The sequence below is a fragment of the Culex quinquefasciatus genome, chromosome 1 (assembly GCF_015732765.1).
Source record: "Culex quinquefasciatus strain JHB chromosome 1, VPISU_Cqui_1.0_pri_paternal, whole genome shotgun sequence".
In the NCBI taxonomy this organism is placed as follows: Eukaryota; Metazoa; Arthropoda; class Insecta; order Diptera; family Culicidae; genus Culex; species Culex quinquefasciatus.
Window position 1 is genome coordinate 105108413 of NC_051861.1, and position 22186 is coordinate 105130598.

Sequence of the window (22186 nt, forward strand, 5' to 3'; positions counted from 1 at the left end):
GTAATGAGCGGTGAAGCGGAGCAAAGCAAAACCAAGAGAAAGAGACGAAACCAATCGGTGGCCCACTTGGTCGCGTTCGCTCGCAGCAGGACTTCAGTTCTATTCGAACGGTCTCCGGGAGCGGCACGCAGCTTTTTTGTTCCGAGGTTCGGGTCCGGGTCTTTGGCGTTGAAAACGACTTCGTCGACGGTAAAAGGGGAGCCGAGTTGTGTGTATGTGCGCTGAAGAAGAAGCGGCAGCAGCGTTTGTGTGCAGAAGAGTTCGGGGCTTGAACACATATACGGGGCAAGGAAATTATGAGTTGAAGCTGAATAATAATCAGGAGGAGTAGCGAAGAACGTCGCGACATGCGTTGCGGTGTATTGTGATGAAAAGAAGCTGCGGGGTTCGGTGCAAGTGAGAGTTTGGAGAACACAGAAAAAAGGTTGGAGTTTGCTGGGAAGAGGAGCTGGGCATGATCGAGTGAAGCCGAAGAATTAAGAATTGAAGCACGAGTGCGCACGTAACATGAGATAGAAGAGGAGAGGAGCCAGGCAGTGTGTTCGAGTGTGTAGTGTGTAAACAAATTTAATGCATCAGTGATATCGGCACAAGTTCCTAACCATCAAGCATTCGAGTAACGAACGAAAGCACGTCATCTTGCATCATGTCACCATCGAAGAGCAGCTTCCTGTCGGCGGCAGTGGTGTTGCTGGTCGTAGCGCTAGCCCATGGAGCTCGCCGTCCCCAGCTGAACGCGGAGCTGGGAACAAGTGGCGGCAACGATAGAATGTCAACAACCGATCCGGGTCCGCCCCACCGGTTCCACGCAATCTTCCATGCCGCCGCGGCGTCCGCGACGGCCGTCGACTTCAAGTCTTCGCCGGCCGTCGTGGAGACGATGATGGCGGCCGGTAGTCGGGACCGCGTTGACAACAGAGACAACAACAACGGCAGCAAGAACCGTTCAACCAGTAGTACTAGGCAGTGTCGCGAAGGTTGCCTGGAAAAGGTAATTATAATCTCATCAACTAGAGAGATCTACAAAAAAGTACGCGAGATGATCCGGGGAAGGTCATCGATCATCGTGAGCGCACACGTGTGAGCAACGAAAAACCAACTCTTGAACGGTAGTTAGGTTCAGGCAGCGGTCATTAGCCGTGAGATACTGACCTCGCTGGGCAGTATCGCGCCAAACGCTCTTGGAGAGCATCCAGCAAAAAAAAAAAATCCTGGACGCACTCCAAGCTTGCTACGATTTGGTCAGAATGAAAAATGAGAGCCACCTTCGCTGTGGTGCGTCAGGTAGAGAGGAACCCGAAACAAAAATTGGGTTGGGAGCTGTTTCGAGAAAACCTAGTGAAACGCAATCTGCTTGACAGATGATTTATACCAATGTGAGAGTTCTTCTTGTTGGTGGAACCGCGGGAAAGGTTTTCAGACAGCCAGACAGGGAACAAGTGGCGGAGGGTTTCGAGGGGTACCGAAAACATGATTTTGCTATTTTTTTCTCTCGGTGTATTTTGTGATGGTAATCCGTGAAACCCGATTTCTCGATGTGGCGCGGCTGCTGCCGCTCGAGATATCAGAAACAAGAAGGGCCATCGGAGATAAACAGCTTCGAGTATAGAGTAGCGAGAATGACGGCGAGGTGGCCTAGGCAGGAACAATGGACGGGCTAGAGTCTGATGATCGGGGTTTGAAGGAGAAGATTGTTCTTGAGGACAAACTCTCTCAGATGAGACGATAAGTGGAGTGAGGACCTTTTGTGCACGGGGTTTTTGGGATGAGCAAAAAAGGGACATTTTTGGTGCGTTGTTGAGTTGCAATACAGAGATCACCGGTGATATTTGCGTAACTTGGTGCGTACGCAGGGAGGATTAGGAAGATTTAAGCTGGAGATTGTGTTATGTGACACTTTTTGTTGTCGGTCTGAGTTTGAGAAGTGAGCAGCAGACATTTTCAAAGGTGCAACGTGTTCAAAATTTCGTGTGAATTCGTTTTAGTGAATAGGAATCAAAAACTGCTTTTGAATTTAAAATTTCGTAAATTTCTGTAGCTTTCCAAATCTGTAGAAAAAAATGATAAAATTTACGAAAATTATTCTACAAGAGGAACATCAATTCTTCAAAAAAATCATCATTTTATAACTTGTTGCATGAATTACTGTTATTGTGTTTTTTTGTTCAAGTACATCATGTATGTTTCAAAAGTTTGTGTTAAATTTTTCCTTTCGTATCAAATTCTTTAACACAATTTCAGAATTCAAAATTGCATAGTAATTTCATGTGTCAAAACAATATAAAAATCAACTATTTTATTTTTCCTGTCGTTCTATAGTGACTCAATGAAATTATCATCACCATAATTTAAAGAGTTTAAAATTTTCATTAGAGCATTTGTTTGGGTTTGTACGAGTTCAACTCGTACTGAAAAGCCATCATTTTGTCATATACTGTTATTGTTCAGTTTTTATTGTTCAAATAGAAAATATATTTACAAAACTGTCATTATTTTGTTATTTTTTGAGATTTTGATTTTTTCCTAATATTTGAATCCACCAAAAATCTGATATAGTTTTCAAAGTTAAAGGCTTATCTTTCCGCTACAAAAACAAAAAAAAACTGTTTTTTATGGTTCGATCAGAGTAATAAAAAAGTATATATTTTTTTTAAAATTGCGTAGTTTAATTTCAATTATTTGAACCATTTATGATCCAACCTCATGAACTATGAGATCGCAAAAAAATATATTTTTTAACAAATTCTGAAGCATTAAAAAATATTATAAAGTAGATCTCTGAATTTTGATAGAAATTTTCGGGAAATTGATTAAGAAGAAAAAAATATTTTAAAAAATCTAAAAAGTGGTTAAAAAATTATATAAAAAACAAAAACTAAACAAATTGAATGCATATAAAAATACTAAAGCTGAATGAAAAATGAAAATGAGATGTTGAAAAATTCGTAGAACAAAAGTTTCTCAAATGACTTCCTAAACACGGAAAAATACCAATTTTCGGAAAAAATGGCCATTCAAAAAATATTCTGACACATAAAAAATTATGTTTTTTTAACAAAAAAAAAATTAAGTAGCCTTTTCTTACTCACAGATTTTTTTCGTTTATTATTGAGACTTTATACTAAAAAATAAATAATAATAACAATAAATAATATCATAAAGAAGATCTTTAATTTTTTTTAGATTTTTTTGGAAAATATACTTCGAAAAAACAAAAAACAAAAAAAAATGGCTGGGAATTATATAAAAAAATCAAAGACTAAAAAAAAGTTAAAAGCATACAAAAATACTTAAAGTGAATGAAAACGAATCATGGCATGTTAATTTATTCGAGGTACAAAAGTTGCTCAAAATGACTTCCTTACACGGAAACAGTACAAATTTTCGAAAAAAATGGTCCAAAAATATTCTGTCTCTGATATTTTTTAATAAAAAAAACTCTAATAAACCTTTTTTTTACTCCCAGATTTGTGTTAACTTATTTAAATGTTTTTGTGTTTTTCAAGCTTTTCATGTGGAAATCTGTTTTGGTTATGTAAGAAATTTCATTACAGATTTGTATTTTGAAAAAAATAATATTTTTTTGTGTTTTATTCTTGCATATAAAACAACATAAAATATGAAGGAGATAAATATTTCTATGTAGAAATAGATTTAAATTACCAGCCCATAAATGGATAGTTGTCCAATATGAAATTTCATCATTTTTGACTTGTTGCAACCAGAACTCTTCTTTTATCACAAGTTTTGTTAAAGACTGATTGGACCTACTATTATATTAATTTAAGTATTAAATTTTGACATAATCAAGCTAAGCCGTCTCATGTGAACCAAATATCCCCAAAATTTGTCCCACTTGATACAATTTTTGAAAAAAAAAAAAAATATCTTGTTTTAAAAATTTGCTTAAAACAGGGAATAAGACAATGCAAGTTTCTCTTGAAGAAACTTACTTGTTAGCAAACTTGTCAGAGTCCAAAACACAAATGTACATGGAGAAAAAAGATTTCCCTAAAATCGTGAACAATCCTTCATGAAATCGGAAACAGCGAACAAAGTGTTCAAATTTTAGGTACGTTTTTGAGAAACTTTCCATGAAACGCATTGTTCTTGGTTTCCAATTTCATGAACCCATTTTCTCGATTTTGCGAACGCTTTTTTCTTCGTGTAGACCAACTGTCTAAATGTATGATTTTAATACTTTGACCTAAAAAGATCACAGCAAAGATCATGCATAAAATTGACAATCAACTAGAAAATTGTCATATCTTTTCACCAGCCATGTCCCCGAAACGGATTAGAAAAATGCTATTTCTTCTTCAAAGAGATAATGCTCTTCCGACTAATCCTTCTGCGACCTTCCTTGCATTATTCTATTTTTACCTGACAATTTAAGCCATTCGCCGCAGCCATTCGCTGTCAAAGTGGCAGAAAATTAATTCATGTTGTCCGCCCATTCCTCCTCTCAATCCCAGCAAAGAAGAAAAGAAATCAGTAAAACCTTTGCAAATTTAAATAATAAAATCAATCATTCGCAGTCAATAACAGCGCTGACCAGGTGCACACTCTGCACTGTGTCCAACCCCCGTCAATACACTAATTTCACGCCGAATGACAGTGGTAAAAGCGGGACCTTCCCGCAGGGAAACCGTTCCGTCCAGATTAAATTAGTTCCACCCGAGCGTCACCGCGTGTGCGCCAAATGCAGACCCAACCGGTCAGCGTGCAAGCGCGGGTGCATCGACGTCTTGACAGCTCTGACATTTTCGCTCTCTTCTTTGCTCGTCACGGATTCCACCGAGGTTAGCTGGTGCACTCCGGCCGGATGCTGCCCGGACTGATGGGCATAAATCATTTTTATTAACCTCAGACCAACGTGACTCGCATAATTTCAATTTCTTCCCGCAGTGAGGGGCAGTTTTCTTGTTCTGCAATGTCACCGACGACGCGTCCCGGGACCGTTGACCAGCACGACACGGCACTTGGTTGGCGTAGTTCAGCGTTGACGCAATCGTCATATTTGGAACTCCTCCGACAACGCTGTTTTTACCCCATAAGAAATCGGTGACGTTTCGCCTGTCGGCCCGACACCGCCCAACATCGAGCGTTTGCGTCGCGAGAGCAAACGCTCGGCGGAGATGATCCTGCTGACAACAATGACGCTGCCGCTGCCGCGGCAACTGATTGTAATTTATCTCAATATTTTGCATCCTTATTAGTGCAATGATACGTCTGATTGAGCGAAATTTGCTCGCTGTTCAGGGCATTCAACGTGGTGTGATGATAAAAGGGTGGACGGGGGTCATGTGGGGTTGAGCGAGCGTGATAGTTTCGATTAGTTTCTGTGTTTGTGTTTCTAAAATTAATTTTCCTCCGATTGTGTGTTGTGGTTGTGTGAGTGTGTGACAAAACGCAAAACGTTTTGCATCACGTACGGCACGCCAGCTGGTCTGGTTGGGAAATTGGAATATGTATTACCATCACCGCACAGGAACGCCTTTCCGTTTGGAACCAGGTTGAACCGGGGGGGTTATTCGATGGCTGGAAGGTGCAACGTGCGGACGCCATTTTGGAAGCACTGTGAAAAGTTTTACCAGCAGATTCGTTGGAAAAAGATTATGATGTTCTGTCTCACTTCTTGGTCATCTTCAGGATTGCAGTTAGCTGTCAAAATGAATCGTTGTTAAACACAGGGAGCGTCAACACAAAGTGACAGCTCTTTGTTTACATCCCGAACTCATTGCGTCTTTTCCCACCGTGCCTTTGGCACGTGTCTTCTCACCACCGTAGCTGATCGATACCACCATGCATGGTGGTTCGCGGTGAATGTACAAGGCTAGAACATTCCGGATTGAGTTTGACTCGAGGCGACCCGTGTGTGTGCCATTTGCATCCGTGGTAGGTGATTGAGTGAGCAGCGTTTCGCTCAACCACTGGCTCTTAAGCCGCCCTTAAGCGTTAGCTTCTTGTGCAAGTGTCTTGACAGCTTTCAATATCTTAAACGTAATAGAGTCAGCCACCCTATGTCGGGTCTCAAAACTTTCTCCAAACTCTGCCATAACTCATGGCTTCTTCTGTGGTTATTCGAGCATCAGCTGGTGCTGCCACCTACATCGTCGTCGCCTGCCGATACGTGTACGCTTTCAATTACTCCAATTAATTAGTGGCCAACATGGCTGTTCGAATTTGTCCGCTTCGATCGGTACAAATGGAGCAGTAGAAGCCACACAGCATCTGATCTGATAGTTGCAATTGTGGTTTACGTCCTCCTCCACCTCACCGGGGTCTGACAAATTGTGTGTTCGGTTTCAATCTATCTCGTACTTGGACTTGGATGAGACACGGAAGGGTTGATGGTTGGGCCGACCACGGCAGTCAGTAGAACTTGGATAATTACAAGCTGTGCGGTGTGGACTCTTTCTCGGTAATTGGAAACGTGTTGAAAGTGACAGGCTGGTGGTCATTCCGGCGGTTACAGGACCAATTACGAACTTTTAACGACAAACGTCAAGTTTGGTTGGAACACCCGCCTCGAAGCGGCGCCACCATCGTTCAAGGGAAATTATGATTGCGTCCATTAATCACCGATTCCAGCCACGTTCCCAACCCAGTCTGCTCTATTTCGAATAGATTCGCATGATTGACAGCCTCCGCTTGAACCAAGAAGACGCATCGCTTTAATTCGGCTACTTATGCGGCCACGGGGCGTGGCCGACTTGGCATTCTGGGCACGTCCAAGTTTCCCCCTTTTTCACTTCGGGATTTGCTACCTGAGTCGGATTGATAGTTTCCAGAACGGGAGCATCTTCCACAATGATGATGATTCATCTGCGGGCTAGAATTTTGGCCCGCGGGCCGTCAAATCTCGTGACCAGGAGGACAGACAGGCCAAAATCAATCAATCCTGGCGGGGTCTTTTCCTTTTTTAATTCGTTTCGGATGCTGACGACTTTTTGAGCGTGGGCTGGTCCACATGCACGGTACGTGCATGGAATGGACAATCCGGAGGAAATCCGCAAAAAAAGTTGGCTTTGCATGTGGATTTGGCTGCGAACGTGATTACGGAGACAGTCAAAACCATAACTGGGAGTTTTCTTTTAAAGTTCTATTCCAATGACAGTAGAAATTCGGCTGAAAAAGTCCAGAAAACCGGATTTGTGCAACTTAATTGAGTTGTAAACAACCACTTCTGACAGATGCTTGGCACCGACGCTGCTGTGGTGAATTTCCATATTGACCGCTGGCAAACGGCTTTTGTTTATTGCGGGCGATTCGATTTTTACGTTGATTTTTTTTTAAATACGAAAATGGTCAGAAATGCAGCATGAATCTTTCTTTTCGGGTTCTATTCCTCAAAGGGGATTTTTTCACGACTCCGACTTCCACTTCTTACAATTTTTGCGGTTCTTACTCTGGCTTTTGAAGATTTGGCGACTCCAATTCTGACTCCAGCTCTCTAAAAAAACTCCACTCTACCGACATTGACTCCATTCACAACTCTTCAGTTCTGATTCCAACCAAAAACAGCAGGAACCTGGCTGCAAAATGTCTGGAAGGTTGTATTTCTTTAATTTAAATGAAATTTATTGCAAAAAAAAACAATTTTGACAACTACTAGCTGTCGCAAAGTGGTGAATTTCCATACTCACCACAGCTGTCAAACGGCCTTTGTTCATTGCGGACGATTCGACTTTTACGTTTGGTTTATTCAGACATTGCAGCTTCCAACTTTCTTTTTATATTCTATTCCTCCCAGGGATGCCGAGTCAGGCTAGTTTTTCACGGCTCCGATTCCGGTTTCTGAAAATTTTAGTGATTCTTATTCTAGCATCTGATGGTTAAGCTATTCGACGCAACTCTATCGATTTCGATTCCAAAATCAACTCACACAACTAAGAGGTCAAAAACTAGCCAACTCCAACTCTACAATCTGATCTGATTTCAACCAATGACAGTAGAAATCCCGCTGCAAAAATTATCCAAACTAAAACCAAAATTATGCAAGTGATTTTACTTGTAAACAACAACATTTGACAGCTGCTTGATAGTGAAAATGTTCGGAAAGTCGTATTTAACTGAAAATAATTCAAATTCAAACAAATACTTTGACAGCTGCTTAATACGTAGCTGCTATTGTATTTTGCAAGCAGAACATATACAAACTTTTCGACACCCTCAGCAAACGTCAAATCAATACAAATTGCTGCTGGATCTTTTTCCGGATCCCTCCCGGAAAAGATCCGGCAGCAGTTTTGTATTGATTTGACGATTGCTGAGGCTACCAAAAAAGGTAAACAAATCACTTCGTGCCACAGCTGTCAAATGGCTCAACGTCGTTTTTGTTTATCGTTGGAAGTCATACCAACTTTAAATAAAGTTTTCCACCAAACTCTTTTTAAGTAAAACTTTTGTTCTAGTCTACCAAGGGCTCTGACCTTGACTTCTTAAAATGTTAGCAATATGACTCCGTATTTTGAGATTTCTCCAAAAAGTTCAGTCTTGCTTCCAACTAAGATAGCAAGAATCCGGCTTCAAAGTGTCCGGAATGTCGTATTTCTTTATTTCTAATTTAGTAAAACTGAACTTAATTCAAATGTAAGCAACAATTTTTGACAGCTTCTCTCAACACAGCTGCCGCAAGGTGGTGAATTTCCTTACTCACCACAGCTGTCAAATGGTCGCTTTTGTTTATCAGCGGGTATCAACAAACTTGAATAGAGTCTTCCACCAAACTCTTTTAAAGCCAACAACTAACCAATTCTTCTCCTTTTTTCCTCCTTCCAGCGCTCCATCAAGGACATCCTGTGCACGAACCAGCGGGAATGCGCAATGGTAAGTCATACCTCCGTGACTCTAACCCGCAAACCTCCGAAATGACCAACCGACCAAGAGGGAGCGGGAACCGACATTTGTCGTTTACAGCATCCGTCCAACGCATCGTCTGGTGGTCCCACTTTAATTGAAACTATTCCCGAGGACCGTCGAGTCGGGTTGTGGGTGGCTATCCGACACTACCGCCTCCTAGTGGCGATCATTGAAAGTGATAAGTGACCATTTTCCGGGGGTCGGACTCCAAGTCGGGAAAGTGTAAAACGAGACCGGAAATTGGTGTGTTTTTACAATGTTCCTTCTGGGGGAAACGCCGAGGTTCCGAGTTCAAAAAGCGGGAAGCAATTAAATGTGTTAGTTTTCCTTCCGGACGACCCGTTCACTAGACTTGGGGTCGGGGCCGCGGCGCGACGAGATGACAATTAGACAATGTTTTCCTCGTTCGTCGCCGCGCGCCCCTCTTGTCTGGTTGATGAACCAGGGATGGGGCTGCGCCCCGGGGCCCCTTCGTACGTTGGCTCCGATGGTGACACGCACCGACGGAGTCGGAGCCGTCGTGGGACCCGTTTCGGTTCATTTAACCCGTATAGGCCTGGGTGAAATTGGAATCACTAAAATGGCCATAACTCAGCGAAAACTCAACCAATTTGCATACTTCTTTATTAGTTGGACTCGTTAGAATGTCTATTTTCCGAAAATGACCCGCAGAACCCGGAAATGTTCCGGTGGCCGGAGATATTCCGGTGGGTCACTGGGTCAAACAGGGTCAAAATGGCCATTTTGGGTCCCGCACTATTTTGTTGATAGAAATCTTGGAAAAAAACACATTTTTTCATGTTACGATCTTTGTTCTACCAACAGACAATACTGACCAATGATTTTGCACCTCCGGGGATGTTCCGGATTGAACGGGCAGGTTCCCTACCCGGGGAACCGGTCAAGGGACGGTCAGAAATAAAACTATTTCTATCATGGCAATATGGGTGTCAAAGTTCATCATTTTCAAAATCAAGCTCATCTTTGATCCCCAAAACCACTTTTGGACCGATCTGGCCACTTTGGGACCGGTTCCCGGTACTCCAGTGAAATCCGGAATAAGGCAAATTACGGGAATATTTCTGAACAATTTTGACTGGGCAATATGGGAGTCAAAGTTCATCATTTTCAAAACAAAGCTCATCAATGATCCCCAGAACCACTTTTGGATCGATCTGGCCACTTTGGGACCGGTTCCCGGTACTCGGTGGAACCCGGAATATGGCAAATTAGGGATTATTTCTGTATAATTTTGACTGGGCAATATGGGTGTCAAAGTTCATCATTTTCAAAACAAAGCTCATCCATGATCACCAAAACCACTTTTGGACCGATCTGGCCACTTCGTGACCGGTTCCCGGTACTCCGGTGGAACTCGGAATATGGCAAATTACGGGATTATTTCTGTATAATTTTTGGCATGGCAATATGGATGTCAAAGTTCATTATTTTCAAAATCAAGCTCATCTATGATCCCCAAAACCACTTTTGGATCGATCTGGCCACTTTGGGACCGGTTCCCGGTACTCCAGTGAAATCCGGAATATGGCAAATTACGGGATTATTTCTGAACAATTTTTGACTGGGCAATATGGGTGTCAAAGTTCATCATTTTCAAAATTAAGCTCGTCCATGATCCCCAGAACCACTTTTGGATCGATCTGGCCACTTTGGGACCGGTTCCCGGTACTCCGGTGGAACCCGGATTATGGAAAATTACGGGATTATTCCTGAATAATTTTTGACAGGGCAATATGGATGTCAATGTTCATCATTTTCATAATTTAGCTCATTTATGATCCCCAAAACCACTTTTGGACCGATCTGGCCACTTTGGGACCGGTTCCCGGTACTCCGGTGGAACCCGAAATATGGCAAATTACGGGATTATTCCTGAATAATTTTGACAGGGCAATATGGAAGCCAAAGTTCATCATTTTCAAAACAAAGCTCATTTATGATCCCCAAAACCACTTTTAGACCGATCTGGCCACTTTGGGACCGGTTCCCGGTACCCAGTGAAATCGGAATATGGCAAATTACGGGATTATTTCTGAATAATTTTGACAGGGCAATATGGATGTCAAAGTTCATCATTTTCAAAATCAAGCTCATTTATGATCCCCAAAACCATTTTGATCGATTGGCCACTTTGGGACCGGTTCCCGGTACTCCAGTGAAATCGGAATATGGCAAATTACGGGATTATTCCTGAATAATTTTTGACAGGGCAATATGGATGTCAAAGTTCATCATTTTCAAAATCAAGCTCATTTATGATCCCAAAACCACTTTTGAAACGATCTGGCCACTTTGGGACCGGTTCCCGGTACTCCGGTGGAACTCGGAATATGGCAAATTACGGGATTATTCCTGAATAATTTTTGACAGGGCAATATGGATGTCAATGTTCATCATTTTCAAAATCAAGCTCATTTATGATCCCCAAAACCACTTTTGGACCGATCTGGCCACTTTGGGACCGGTTCCCGGTACTCCGGTGGAACTCGGAATATGGCAAATTACGGGATTATTCCTGAATAATTTTGTCAGGGCAATATGGATGTCAATGTTCATCATTTTCATAATTTAGCTCATCTATGATCCCCAAAACCACTTTTGGACCGATCTGGCCACTTTGGGTCCGGTTCCCGGTACTCCAGGGAACTCGGAATATGGCAAATTACGGATTATTTCTGAATATTTTGACAGGGCAATATGGATGTCAAAGTTCATCATTTGTCATTTATGATCCAAAAACCACTTTTGACCGATCTGGCCACATTGGGACCGGTTCCCGGTACTCCGGTGGATCTGAATATGGCAAATTACGGATTATTTCTGAATAATTTTGACAGGGCAATATGGATGTCAAAGTACATCATTTTCAAATCAAGCTCATCTATGATCCCAAAACCACTTTTGACCGATCTGGCCACTTTGGGACCGGTTCCCGGTACTCCGGAACAAGGCAAATTATGGGATTATTTCTGAACAATTTTGACTGGGCAATATGGAAGTCAAAGTTCATCATTTTCAAAACAAAGCTCATCCATGATCACAAAACCACTTTTAGACCGATCTGGCCACTTTGGGACCGGTTCCCGGTACTCCATCCAGTGAAATGGAATATGGCAAATTACGGATGATTTCTGAATATTTTTGTCTGGGCAATATGGATGTCAAAGTTCATCATTTCATGATCTCATTTTGGACCGATCTGGCCACTTTGGGACCGGTGGTACCGGTGGAAATAAGGCAAATTACGGGATAATTTATGGCATGGCAATATGGATGTCAAAGTTCATCATTATTCAGAAATAATCCCTAATTTGCCATATTCCGGGAGTACCGGCCTCAAAGTGGCCAGATCGGTCCAAAAGTGGTTTTGGGGATCATAGATGAGCTAAATTATGAAAATAATGAACATTGACATCCATATTGCCCTGTCAAAAATTATTCAGGAATAATCCCGTAATTTTCCATATTCCGAGTTCCACCGGAGTACCGGGAACCGGTCCCAAAGTGGCCAGATCGGTCCAAAAGTGGTTTTGGGGATCATAAATGAGCTTGATTTTGAAAATGATGAACTTTGACATCCATATTGCCCTGTCAAAAATTATTCAGAAATAATCCCGTAATTTGCCATATTCCGAGATCCACCGGAGTACCGGGAACCGGTCCCAATGTGGCCAGATCGATCCAAAAGTGGTTTTGGAAATTATGTATGAGCTTGGTTTTGAAAATTATCAACTTTGACATCCATATTGCCCTGTCAAAATTATTCAGGAATAATCCCGTAATTTGCCATATTCCGAGTTCCACCGGAGTACCGGGAACCGGTCCCAAAGTGGCCAGATCGGTCAAAAAGTGGTTTTGGGGATCATAAATGAGCTTGATTTTGAAAATGATGAACATTGACATCCATATTGCCCTGTCAAAAATTATTCAGGAATAATCCCGTAATTTGCCATATTCCGAGTTCCACCGAGTACCGGGAACCGGTCCCAAAGTGGCCAGATCGGTCCAAAAGTGGTTTTGGGATCATAAATGAGCTTGATTTTGAAAATGATGAACATTGACATCCATATATCCCTGTCAAAAATTATTCAGGAATAATCCCGTAATTTGCCATATTCCGAGTTCCACCGAGTACCGGGAACCGGTCCCAAAGTGGCCAGATCGATCCAAAAGTGGTTCTGGGGATCATGGATGAGCTAAATTTTGAAAATGATGAACTTTGACACCCATATTGCCCAGTCAAAAATTGTTCAGAAATAATCCCGTAATTTGCCATATTCCGATTTCACTGGAGTACCGGGAACCGGTCCCAAAGTGGCCAGATCGGTCCAAAAGTGGTTTTGGGGATCATAGATGAGCCTGATTTTGAAAATGATGAACTTTGACATCCATATTGCCATGCCAAAAATGATACAGAAATAATCCCGTAATTTGCCATATTCCGAGTTCCACCGGAGTACCGGGAACCGGTCCTGAAGTGGCCAGATCGGTCCAAAAGTGGTTTTGGTGATCATGGATGAGCTTTGTTTTGAAAATGATGAACTTTGACACCCATATTGCCCAGTCAAAAATTATACAGAAATAATCCCGTAATTTGCCATATTCAGGGTTCCACCGGAGTACCGGGAACCGGTCCCAAAGTGGCCAGATCGATCCAAAAGTGGTTCTGGGGATCATGGATGAGCTTTGTTTTGAAAATGATGAACTTTGACTCCCATATTGCCCAGTCAAAAATTGTTCAGAAATATTCCCGTAATTTGCCTTATTCCGGATTTCACTGGAGTACCGGGAACCGGTCCCAAAGTGGCCAGATCGGTCCAAAAGTGGTTTTGGGGATCAAAGATGAGCTTGATTTTGAAAATGATGAACTTTGACACCCATATTGCCATGATAGAAATAGTTTTATTTCTGACCGTCCCTTGACCGGTTCCCCCCGGGGTAGGGAACCTGCCCGCTCAATCCGGAACATCCCCGGTGGTGCAAAATCATTGGTCAGTATTGTCTGTTGGCAGAACAAAGATCGTAACATGAAAAAATGTGTTTTTTCCAAGATTTCTATCAACAAAATAGTGCGGGACCCAAAAATGGCCATTTTTGACCCTGTTTGACCCAGTGACCCACCGGAATATCTCCGGCCACCGGAACATTTCCGGGTTCTGCGGGTCATTTTCGGAAAATAGACATTCTAACGAGTCCAACTAATAAAGAAGTATGTAAATTGGTTGAGTTTTCGCTGAGTTATGGCCATTTTAGTGATTCCAATTTCACCCAGGCCTATACGGGTTAACTTTTATATTACGAGCTTGTTTTTCGGGGCCCTCCTGTTCGGTTGACAGGGGCTTTCTACAATCTTAGTGGATTGTAAAAGGGGGCGTTGTGCGCCGGAGTGACGGCCGGGCACATCGGGAGAGTGTAGTTTTGGGTTGTAATAAATTCGATTAATAGTTTCTGGAAGGAAAACGGAACGTAATGTTGGTGGTTGTGTTATTTTTGAGGGAAGTCGCTCAAGTGAGACGAAGTGTTAGGGGCTTGGTTCTTCAAATTGAAAAAGAAAGAGTAATTGAATTGACGTGGTATCAAATTAATAACAATGATGCGGCGCGTCTACGCACTATTGGCGCTGCGATCGCTTGGGAGAGCAGTTTGACAGTTGGGGGCGTTACGCCCCTTTTGTCGTATCTTGTTAATTTATTGGAGTAAAACTTCCAGTAAAATCGTCTTATCAAAACATTTGTACCCTTTTGCCCGGATAACATTCCGGGCACGTTGACCACGTCGAAGTTATCGCTCCGTCCCACCAGAGTACAAACCTGTGCACCTGTGCACACACTTTCTTGGGTTATCTCGAAAACATCGTTCTAATTTATGGCGCGCCAGTGGTTTAAGGGGTCTCTGCAGGAGCCAAAACTCTTCTTCCGTGGACCAGCGCAGACTCGCGGGGAGGGGTGAAACTGGATTTTCGTTTTAGGTTTTTTCGTTGGTAGCTAATAAACAAATCTTGGACGCCGGCGAACGACCGCGCGTGAAGGAGGGTTTGATAATTTATTAGGAGGAGGGCGCATTCGGAGGATTCTTAAAACAAACGGGGCGCGGTTGAAAGGGGCGCGCGGGACGCTACCAGGTCGATGTCATAAAAATAAATGAGGTTGAAAACGAGAGCGAAGGGACGGGAATACACAAAAAATAAATACCCGCCAGATAAGGGAATGCCTTCTTGGGAAGGCGCAGTCTAGCCGGGTCTAGTCGTTGGTCATTTCGGAGAAATTCCCTCGTCCCTTTTATTTTGGGCGACCCTTCTTTCGTCAGAAGTTCTCTAACCGGTCCTTCGTTCTAGAGTGCTGGGACGTGTGCAACCGTAACCACCAGATCCGCAAGGAGAACGAGCTGACGCACCGCCTGCTGCTCAGCCTGAGCCGCATGATCCGGAACGAATCGGTCGTGACGGCCGACATCGAGTGGACCACACCGGAGGAGCTGCTGGAGCACCAGCCGCATCCGCAGGCCGTAGTGCCGTCGCCACTCGCCGCGAGTGAAAACGTCGAGCGGTTGTCACGGATCGCGCGGGATGGCGCCGCCAACTCGAGTGCCGTGTCCCGGATAATCCAGGCGTTGAGCCAATCGACGGCGTCGCTGCAGGAGCTGAAGTCGACGAGCGGAAGCTCGGAGCAGCAGCAAAGCTTCCACCAGTGTCTGGTGTCGTGGGAGATCTCCGGCGGAGGTTTGACCGGGAATCTGCTTACCGAAACGGCCAAGGTTGAGCTGTCGCTGTGGCCAAACACCAAGTATCATGTGCACGTGACGTGTCGGAATAAGGTTGGTACCATTTTTTATCTCTTTTAACGTGTGGCTTTGGATAATTCAAATTGCTCTCTGTGTTATCCAAAATTAGAAGAACTCTCGAATTTAATTATCCTTAACGTTATCCATGAACTATCCTGATTGGCTAACTTCTGAGTTCTTTGTCTTCCGAAAACCGGAGGAAACCTCTTTTATCCGATTGCAATTGGTGTATGTGCAGAAACGGGCAAAACTTCGTGCAAAACGCTTCATACTGAACAAAAAACTTTAAAAAATACCCACAACAGGTTACAAAACAAATTATTACAAGAAAAAAAGTCACGCTTGTGCTTGAACCACCTCCTTTTTTATGCAAGCAAAGAAGGATCATTCGAAAATCGCGTTACGCGTTCTCTCTTTTCACCACCCAGATCTGAAGTTTCGATTATCCAAAGATTCATCTCCTTTAGGCATTTTTTTGAAATTTGCAAAAAATGGCCTGAGGGGGCGCTTTATCTTTTTCATGAAGGCGCAGCACAAATCGGCAACTTGGCAAATTTGCAAAATGCAATGTTTCTCTTGGGCCCTGCTGAGGGCGCCAAATTGTTTAAGGAGGGCGACATTTTTTGTAAAGAACTTGTTAGTCGACGACTAACCTCGACTAACCTACAGCTCAGCCCTGGATTCAATAATTGAAATTTTTCCGAGGCCTTCGGATAATCGAGTCAGGACTGTATAAAATCTGGTTTTCATGCTAACTATTATTTGACAGCCGGAAATCCCGCTTTACCTTATCTAATATGTATGCCTTGGTGGTGAATTCAAAATTTGCTGTGGTGAGTTTCTATCCGTATAGAGTTATCTAAGCCCGATCTCACGCACACTAGCACGCCATTTGTTTTGCTGGAGGGTACAAAATTTAACCTCAATCTTTTTCGTGTACGTACACGCAATACATGCGCACGTAAATAACTCTAGAAATTGGCAAGATATTTATGTTTAGTTATTGATTTGTGGTTAAGTTTGCTGTTTTTTAAAAGAAATAAGCAGCTGCTATTCTGTGGATGAGCCACATAATTCTAGATTTTAATAAGGTTTGATAAACAAATGTAAACATTCAATGTGTATCCCCCTCACACCGTATGTCAATTTCCAGTGGAGAAAGCGGAATACGCTCATTGTTTACATTTGAAAGACAAATCATATCAGGAGTTTTTTTTAGATAGATCCAATAAACCAAATTTCCAGTTCTTGCTTTTTGAAACCGCCTTGAGTCAGGGGTATTAAAAAACACCCAAAAAGCAAAAACTGAAAATTTGGTTTATTGGATCTATCTAAAAAAACTCTCGATATTGATAATCGTTATCTGCAAAACAATCTGGGTTTTCCAACGAGTTGGTTGATTTTTTTTGGTTGATAGCGATTATCCGAATAACATTTTCAGGATGCGCTGTCAATTCAATGATAATATTTATTTAAGATAAATTTCCGTTAGTAACCCGGATAAAAATTGAAGGATTATCCGGATTGACAACATGTAAAATTGTCATAATGAATTAAAAGTTATCTGTTAGACTATTGGTTGATGGTTGATTTTTAAAAGATTGTTTTTGCGTATTTTCATTAAATCTCATGGATCAAGACTATCCAGAATCAAGGTAGCATGATAAGCTTTTATCCAAGAAGCAATATCCGGAGTGATTATCCATATATTTATTTATATTTAAATTGTCTACATTAAGCTTGGCTAAGAGTGTTCAAGCTAGCCAGATTGACATCAGATTGACAGAATAAATGTCTTAACATTCAATTAATTTAGTCTCCTTTCTAGAATTGCAAATGCAATCCTGGATTGAAAGGTTGGATAATTTTCAAGTCTCCATACCTCAATTTCTGAAGTTGGATAATCCGAATCACACTTGGATAATTTAATCAGAAAGAATGATCAGGTTCAGTTCAGAATCCGGATCCTTTACCGATGGTAGTTTCAGTTATCCGTTGCTTTTATCATACCAGGTTCGATTATCCGTATCTATTCGGATAATCGAATCTTCAACAATATTCATACTGGGGCTTTCAGAGCCTAATGATGACAGCTCATATGATTCAAAATGGTCTGGAAATGAGTAATCCAAGATGGCGGCCAAAACGTCGCTGGTAGTATTTTGGACTTTGGAAAATCGGATCACTGACAAGTTATTTTCAGGGATTTGACACTAGAGATCCTAAATAAGGAGACTGGTCGAAGTGAATTTGACGTACCCAAACAGACACGAGTTTGACGTATCCAAACGAGCATTTGCCTTTACGCTTAGCAAAACTTATCAGTGTTGCCAAGCTCAAAACATACGTTGCCAGATCGATTAAGCCAGCTTAGACCAGTCTCCCTATTTAGGGTCTCTATTTGACACTCATGCAGTTTCCTGAAGTCCCCGCCAGAGGCGCTGTCAATATTGTTTACGTATTATTTTTGAAATGGTCGTATGAAATAAATACATAAATTTTGTTCACACAATTATTTTTTTTACTGGTTTTTTTACTTTAAGCAAATATTTGCGACATTTATTACCTAATTTTTCCATATTTAATTAGGTCAATGAAACAAAGTTCTACTTGACGATACAATACAACCAAACTCACTAAATTTAAATAAAAATCTTAATAGCTTAAATTACCTTGAAATAAAATTCCTGACCGTTGATTTAAAATGAATTGAATACTAATAAAATTTCAGTAAAAAAAGCTTTAAACTAGCTGTCACTGAACACCACAGTGCTGATATGCCAAAATTAGGTGCTTGACTGAATTAAATTCTGTTCCCGTAGTTGTCCCCTGAGATTAAATTTAAAAAAGAAAAAAAGGTTAAAAAAGTTTTTATTTTTGTTATTTACGAGGTTATTTATGAAAAAAAACTTGGTTCGATCTTGGTTCGATTTTGACTTCACTCACTTTATATGTGGATGACAGTCGTGACGTAGCCGTGGTTATTTTGGGTGTTTTTTTAAATTTTTCTTTCTTTAACAAAAAAAAATCGGGTTCTGCGACCCCATTTTAGATTTATTTTTTAAGTTGATTGCCTATTTAAATACTTAATGCATTTTTTCAACATTTCATTTAGACGCCATAAAAAAAATTCTAAATCACTTTAAGTAATTTGGGGGTCATACTTTGGCTCAAAAATAAAAAAAAAAAATTAATGCGATAAAAACATGATTCGTGATTTGATTATCCGAAGATTTTAATTTCCTAAGTGGATTTTTTTCAGAATCTTCGGATAATCGAGTCTGGACTGTAAAAAAAAATTAGAACAGATTTTTGTATTATTATTATTCGATTACCCGAATCACAGTGGATAATCAAACCTTTGGATAATCAAAAGCTTGGATAGAAAGGATAATCGAGGATGAAGATATCGTTACGTTACGTGGCAAACAGAGTTCATCTGGAAAGGACTGAGATATCATAAAACATTCCAAAGCATGGATCATGGCTAGTGCATAATTGAACCACAGTTCAGACTTGTCCCAAGATCGGAAAAAAATCTTCGGATAATCATGACCCTTGAAAATAATCCAAAAATGTTTTTGAAATTTAAAATTCAAGCTTGTGGACATAATAATGATAAAATATAGAGATAACCACTTAAATTTGACTGAAATGGGGTAGCAGGAATCGAATTTAATATTTAAAGTGAGAAAATTAAAAAAAGACTTTTTTCTTGTGATTTGATTATCTATTTGAAGTTTGTAGCGTTTCTGTAGGATAATCGTAGCTTCGGAAAATCAAAGTTCGGATAATCGAACTTCAGATAAAAGAAACCTTGGATAATCTAATCTGAACTGTTGCGTCTTCTTGGATAGTATCTCTTGTTGTTATCCAGATTGACAGGCTGGACAGTGATTCGATTATCCGAAGTATTTTTGGAGCTATATTTTAGATAGAAGACTCAAACTTTGACAAAAAATGTGACTCGATTATCCCAAGATTCAATTTTTTGAAGTGAAATTTATGCAAGTCTTCGGAAAATCAAAAAATGGATTTCAGAAATTCCTTGTTACAAGATTTCAAGCCAGTTAGGTGTTAGTGCCAGGATAACGATTTAGTTATTTGGATAGTATTTCGGATAAACTTCTGGATCATACTTTAAGGACAGCTTAACAAGTCTAATATTGAATTTTCATTATCCAAAGTCACTCCTCTAATTATAATTTACACCAAAACTCCCAATATGCGAAAAAGGAGGAATTTCTAATGAAATTTACGACTTTTTCGCGAGCTCGGTTGGTTTGGTGTTAAAACTCTACATTTCATTGCTACCGAAAGTATTTCAACCAATTCTAACCTCAACCTTCCCCCAATTTCCCCTTCTTCCCCCTCACAGGAAACCGACCAGCTGATCCGGTCAGCGCCGCTTCTGATCGACACCAGCGAAGCCGTGATCGTGAGCCTTCAGGGCACGACGACCACCACCACCACCACCACGATGCGACCCCTCGCGATCAACTCCGTCATCGAGGAGATCGACGTGATCCAGGAGGCGAGCTCGTTCACCGACGGCGATCCGATCTCGCCGCTGCAAACGCTGCACCAGAAGCAGCCGGCGCGGCCCCACCTGTGGCCGATCTACAGCAGCGCCGAGCTGCCGGAAAACTCCAAGGAGATCGTCATCCTGGGGGTGTTTGTGGCGATCCTGGCCTTCGTGCTGATCGTGCTCACCGTGGTGATTCTGGTCCGGCGGAAGCAGGACGCGATCGAGGACCGCGAGCTGCTCATCGAGAGCGAAGTGCTGCCCAAGATTCTGCACGTTTGATAGGACGCCGGCAGCGATGCGGACGAGTACGAGAGGTGTTTTCTGTAAATAGCTATACTCTTGCCTTTTTTTCATTTCCTCAACGAACCCGCTTCCTACTTTTTCCTACTTAGCGAAACCAGCGCATAATTTAATCATGTGAATCCCAAAAAAGATAAAAACTCTGTATAAATTATTTAGATATTATCCAAACACACACAAACACAAAACCACTCTTTGTTAGGCTTCTCGAAAATTTGTTAGTTATTGCAAACGTTCTTGGCAACGACGACGACGAAGATATTGTGAACCATACATGAGATGCAAACAAAAAACAAAAAAGAATAAAACTATAAAGAAGAGTGTGGCAGAGCAGTGAAGCGAGAGCAGGCTAGCGAGGGTATAACATTGTTAACGAGAGAGAAAGAGAAAGTAACGAAGAAAGAGAGAATTAAAAAGATACTAGTCCTTGTGAATGTGAATGAGGGTGAATGTGAGTGAGAGAATGAGAAGAAAAGGAGCGATACGAAGAAGAGTAGTAGGCGGTGGAAGAAGGAAAGGCTTAAAGAGATAATTAAGAGAGCGAAAGAGAGAAAAAGAGAGGGAATGAGAGAAATTTTATCAAAGTTACTAGGAAAAAAGAAATAAAAATTCTGACGTAAATTAAAAAAAGTGAATTATTGTAAAATAGGCAAAACAAAACCAATCATTACATGTGTACATTGTGTAAAAAGACTGAAAATAATGTAAAATAAAATCATCGGAATAATGAATCAACAAAACATAATTCGCCCGTGTTTGACTGTTTATTTGCGCTTGAGAAATCCATTTAGCGAAATTTATAAGAATTTTCGGAAAAAAAAACATTTACGAAGGGTAAGTACAGTCCAGACTTGAATATCCGAAGTAGAGCTGGGACTTGGGATATCCGGATAACTTGCAGCATTGATAATTCTATTAGAACTCATACATGCCAGCTTTGACTCTTGACTGTGGTGTATTCAAAAGACCTTAAATTTTGTATCACATGATACATTTTTATTCTTAAATCTGTTTTTGGTTCATCAAACATTGTTATCCAAATTTTTAGCACTGATACGATTTTCGTACATCACTTTTGATTTGGTTTGATTGAAAAGATGATATAGAAAAAATGTAAATTATCCGGATATCCGAAGTCCCAGCTCTAGTCCGAAGGGCTTGAAAAAATTTCGCTTCCGATAATCGAATCACGACAAAAACTATCTTTTTTTCGTTATCTTATTTTTGGTTGTCGATCTTTAGTATGACCCCTTAACTACTCTAAAGTGATTTAGAATTTGTAAACCCAAGATGGCGGCCAAAATGGTGGCGATGAAATATTGAATAAATGCATTTTGTAATTTAATAGACAATCAACTATTCTACTTTTACTGAAATGGGGTCGCACTACTCGAATTTGATGTTAAAAACAAGAAAATAACAAAAGAAAAAAAAAAGGTTTGTGATTCGATTATCCGAAGTTCGATACAAACCTTCGGATAATCGAAATTTCGGATAATTGAGTCTTGACTGTATAAAAAACGCCTAAATAATTTCACTTCGACGTCGTCGTGCTATCTTGTCGTACCCGCCCTTTCGGCGTTTCGAGAAAGACGCGTTTTAATGTTTGACCTTGAATAAACAAAAACGAAAGCACACAATGTAAACAATAACAAACACGTTTTGTTTGGCTGACCATTATGTGCATTGTCC

General features: G+C 41.1%; 1 protein-coding gene across 1 annotated transcript; it reads left to right on the forward strand.

Annotated features, from left to right (window-relative positions):
- The first annotated feature begins 12 nt into the window (after positions 1-12).
- LOC6052343 lies at positions 13-21239 on the forward strand. The gene is made up of 4 exons (XM_038267096.1): positions 13-991; positions 8785-8832; positions 15223-15699; positions 20045-21239. The coding sequence occupies exons 1-4, from the start codon at positions 647-649 to the stop codon at positions 20471-20473; spliced, it is 1299 nt and encodes a 432-aa protein (XP_038123024.1). The 5' UTR covers positions 13-646; the 3' UTR covers positions 20474-21239.
- The last annotated feature ends 947 nt before the right edge of the window (positions 21240-22186 follow it).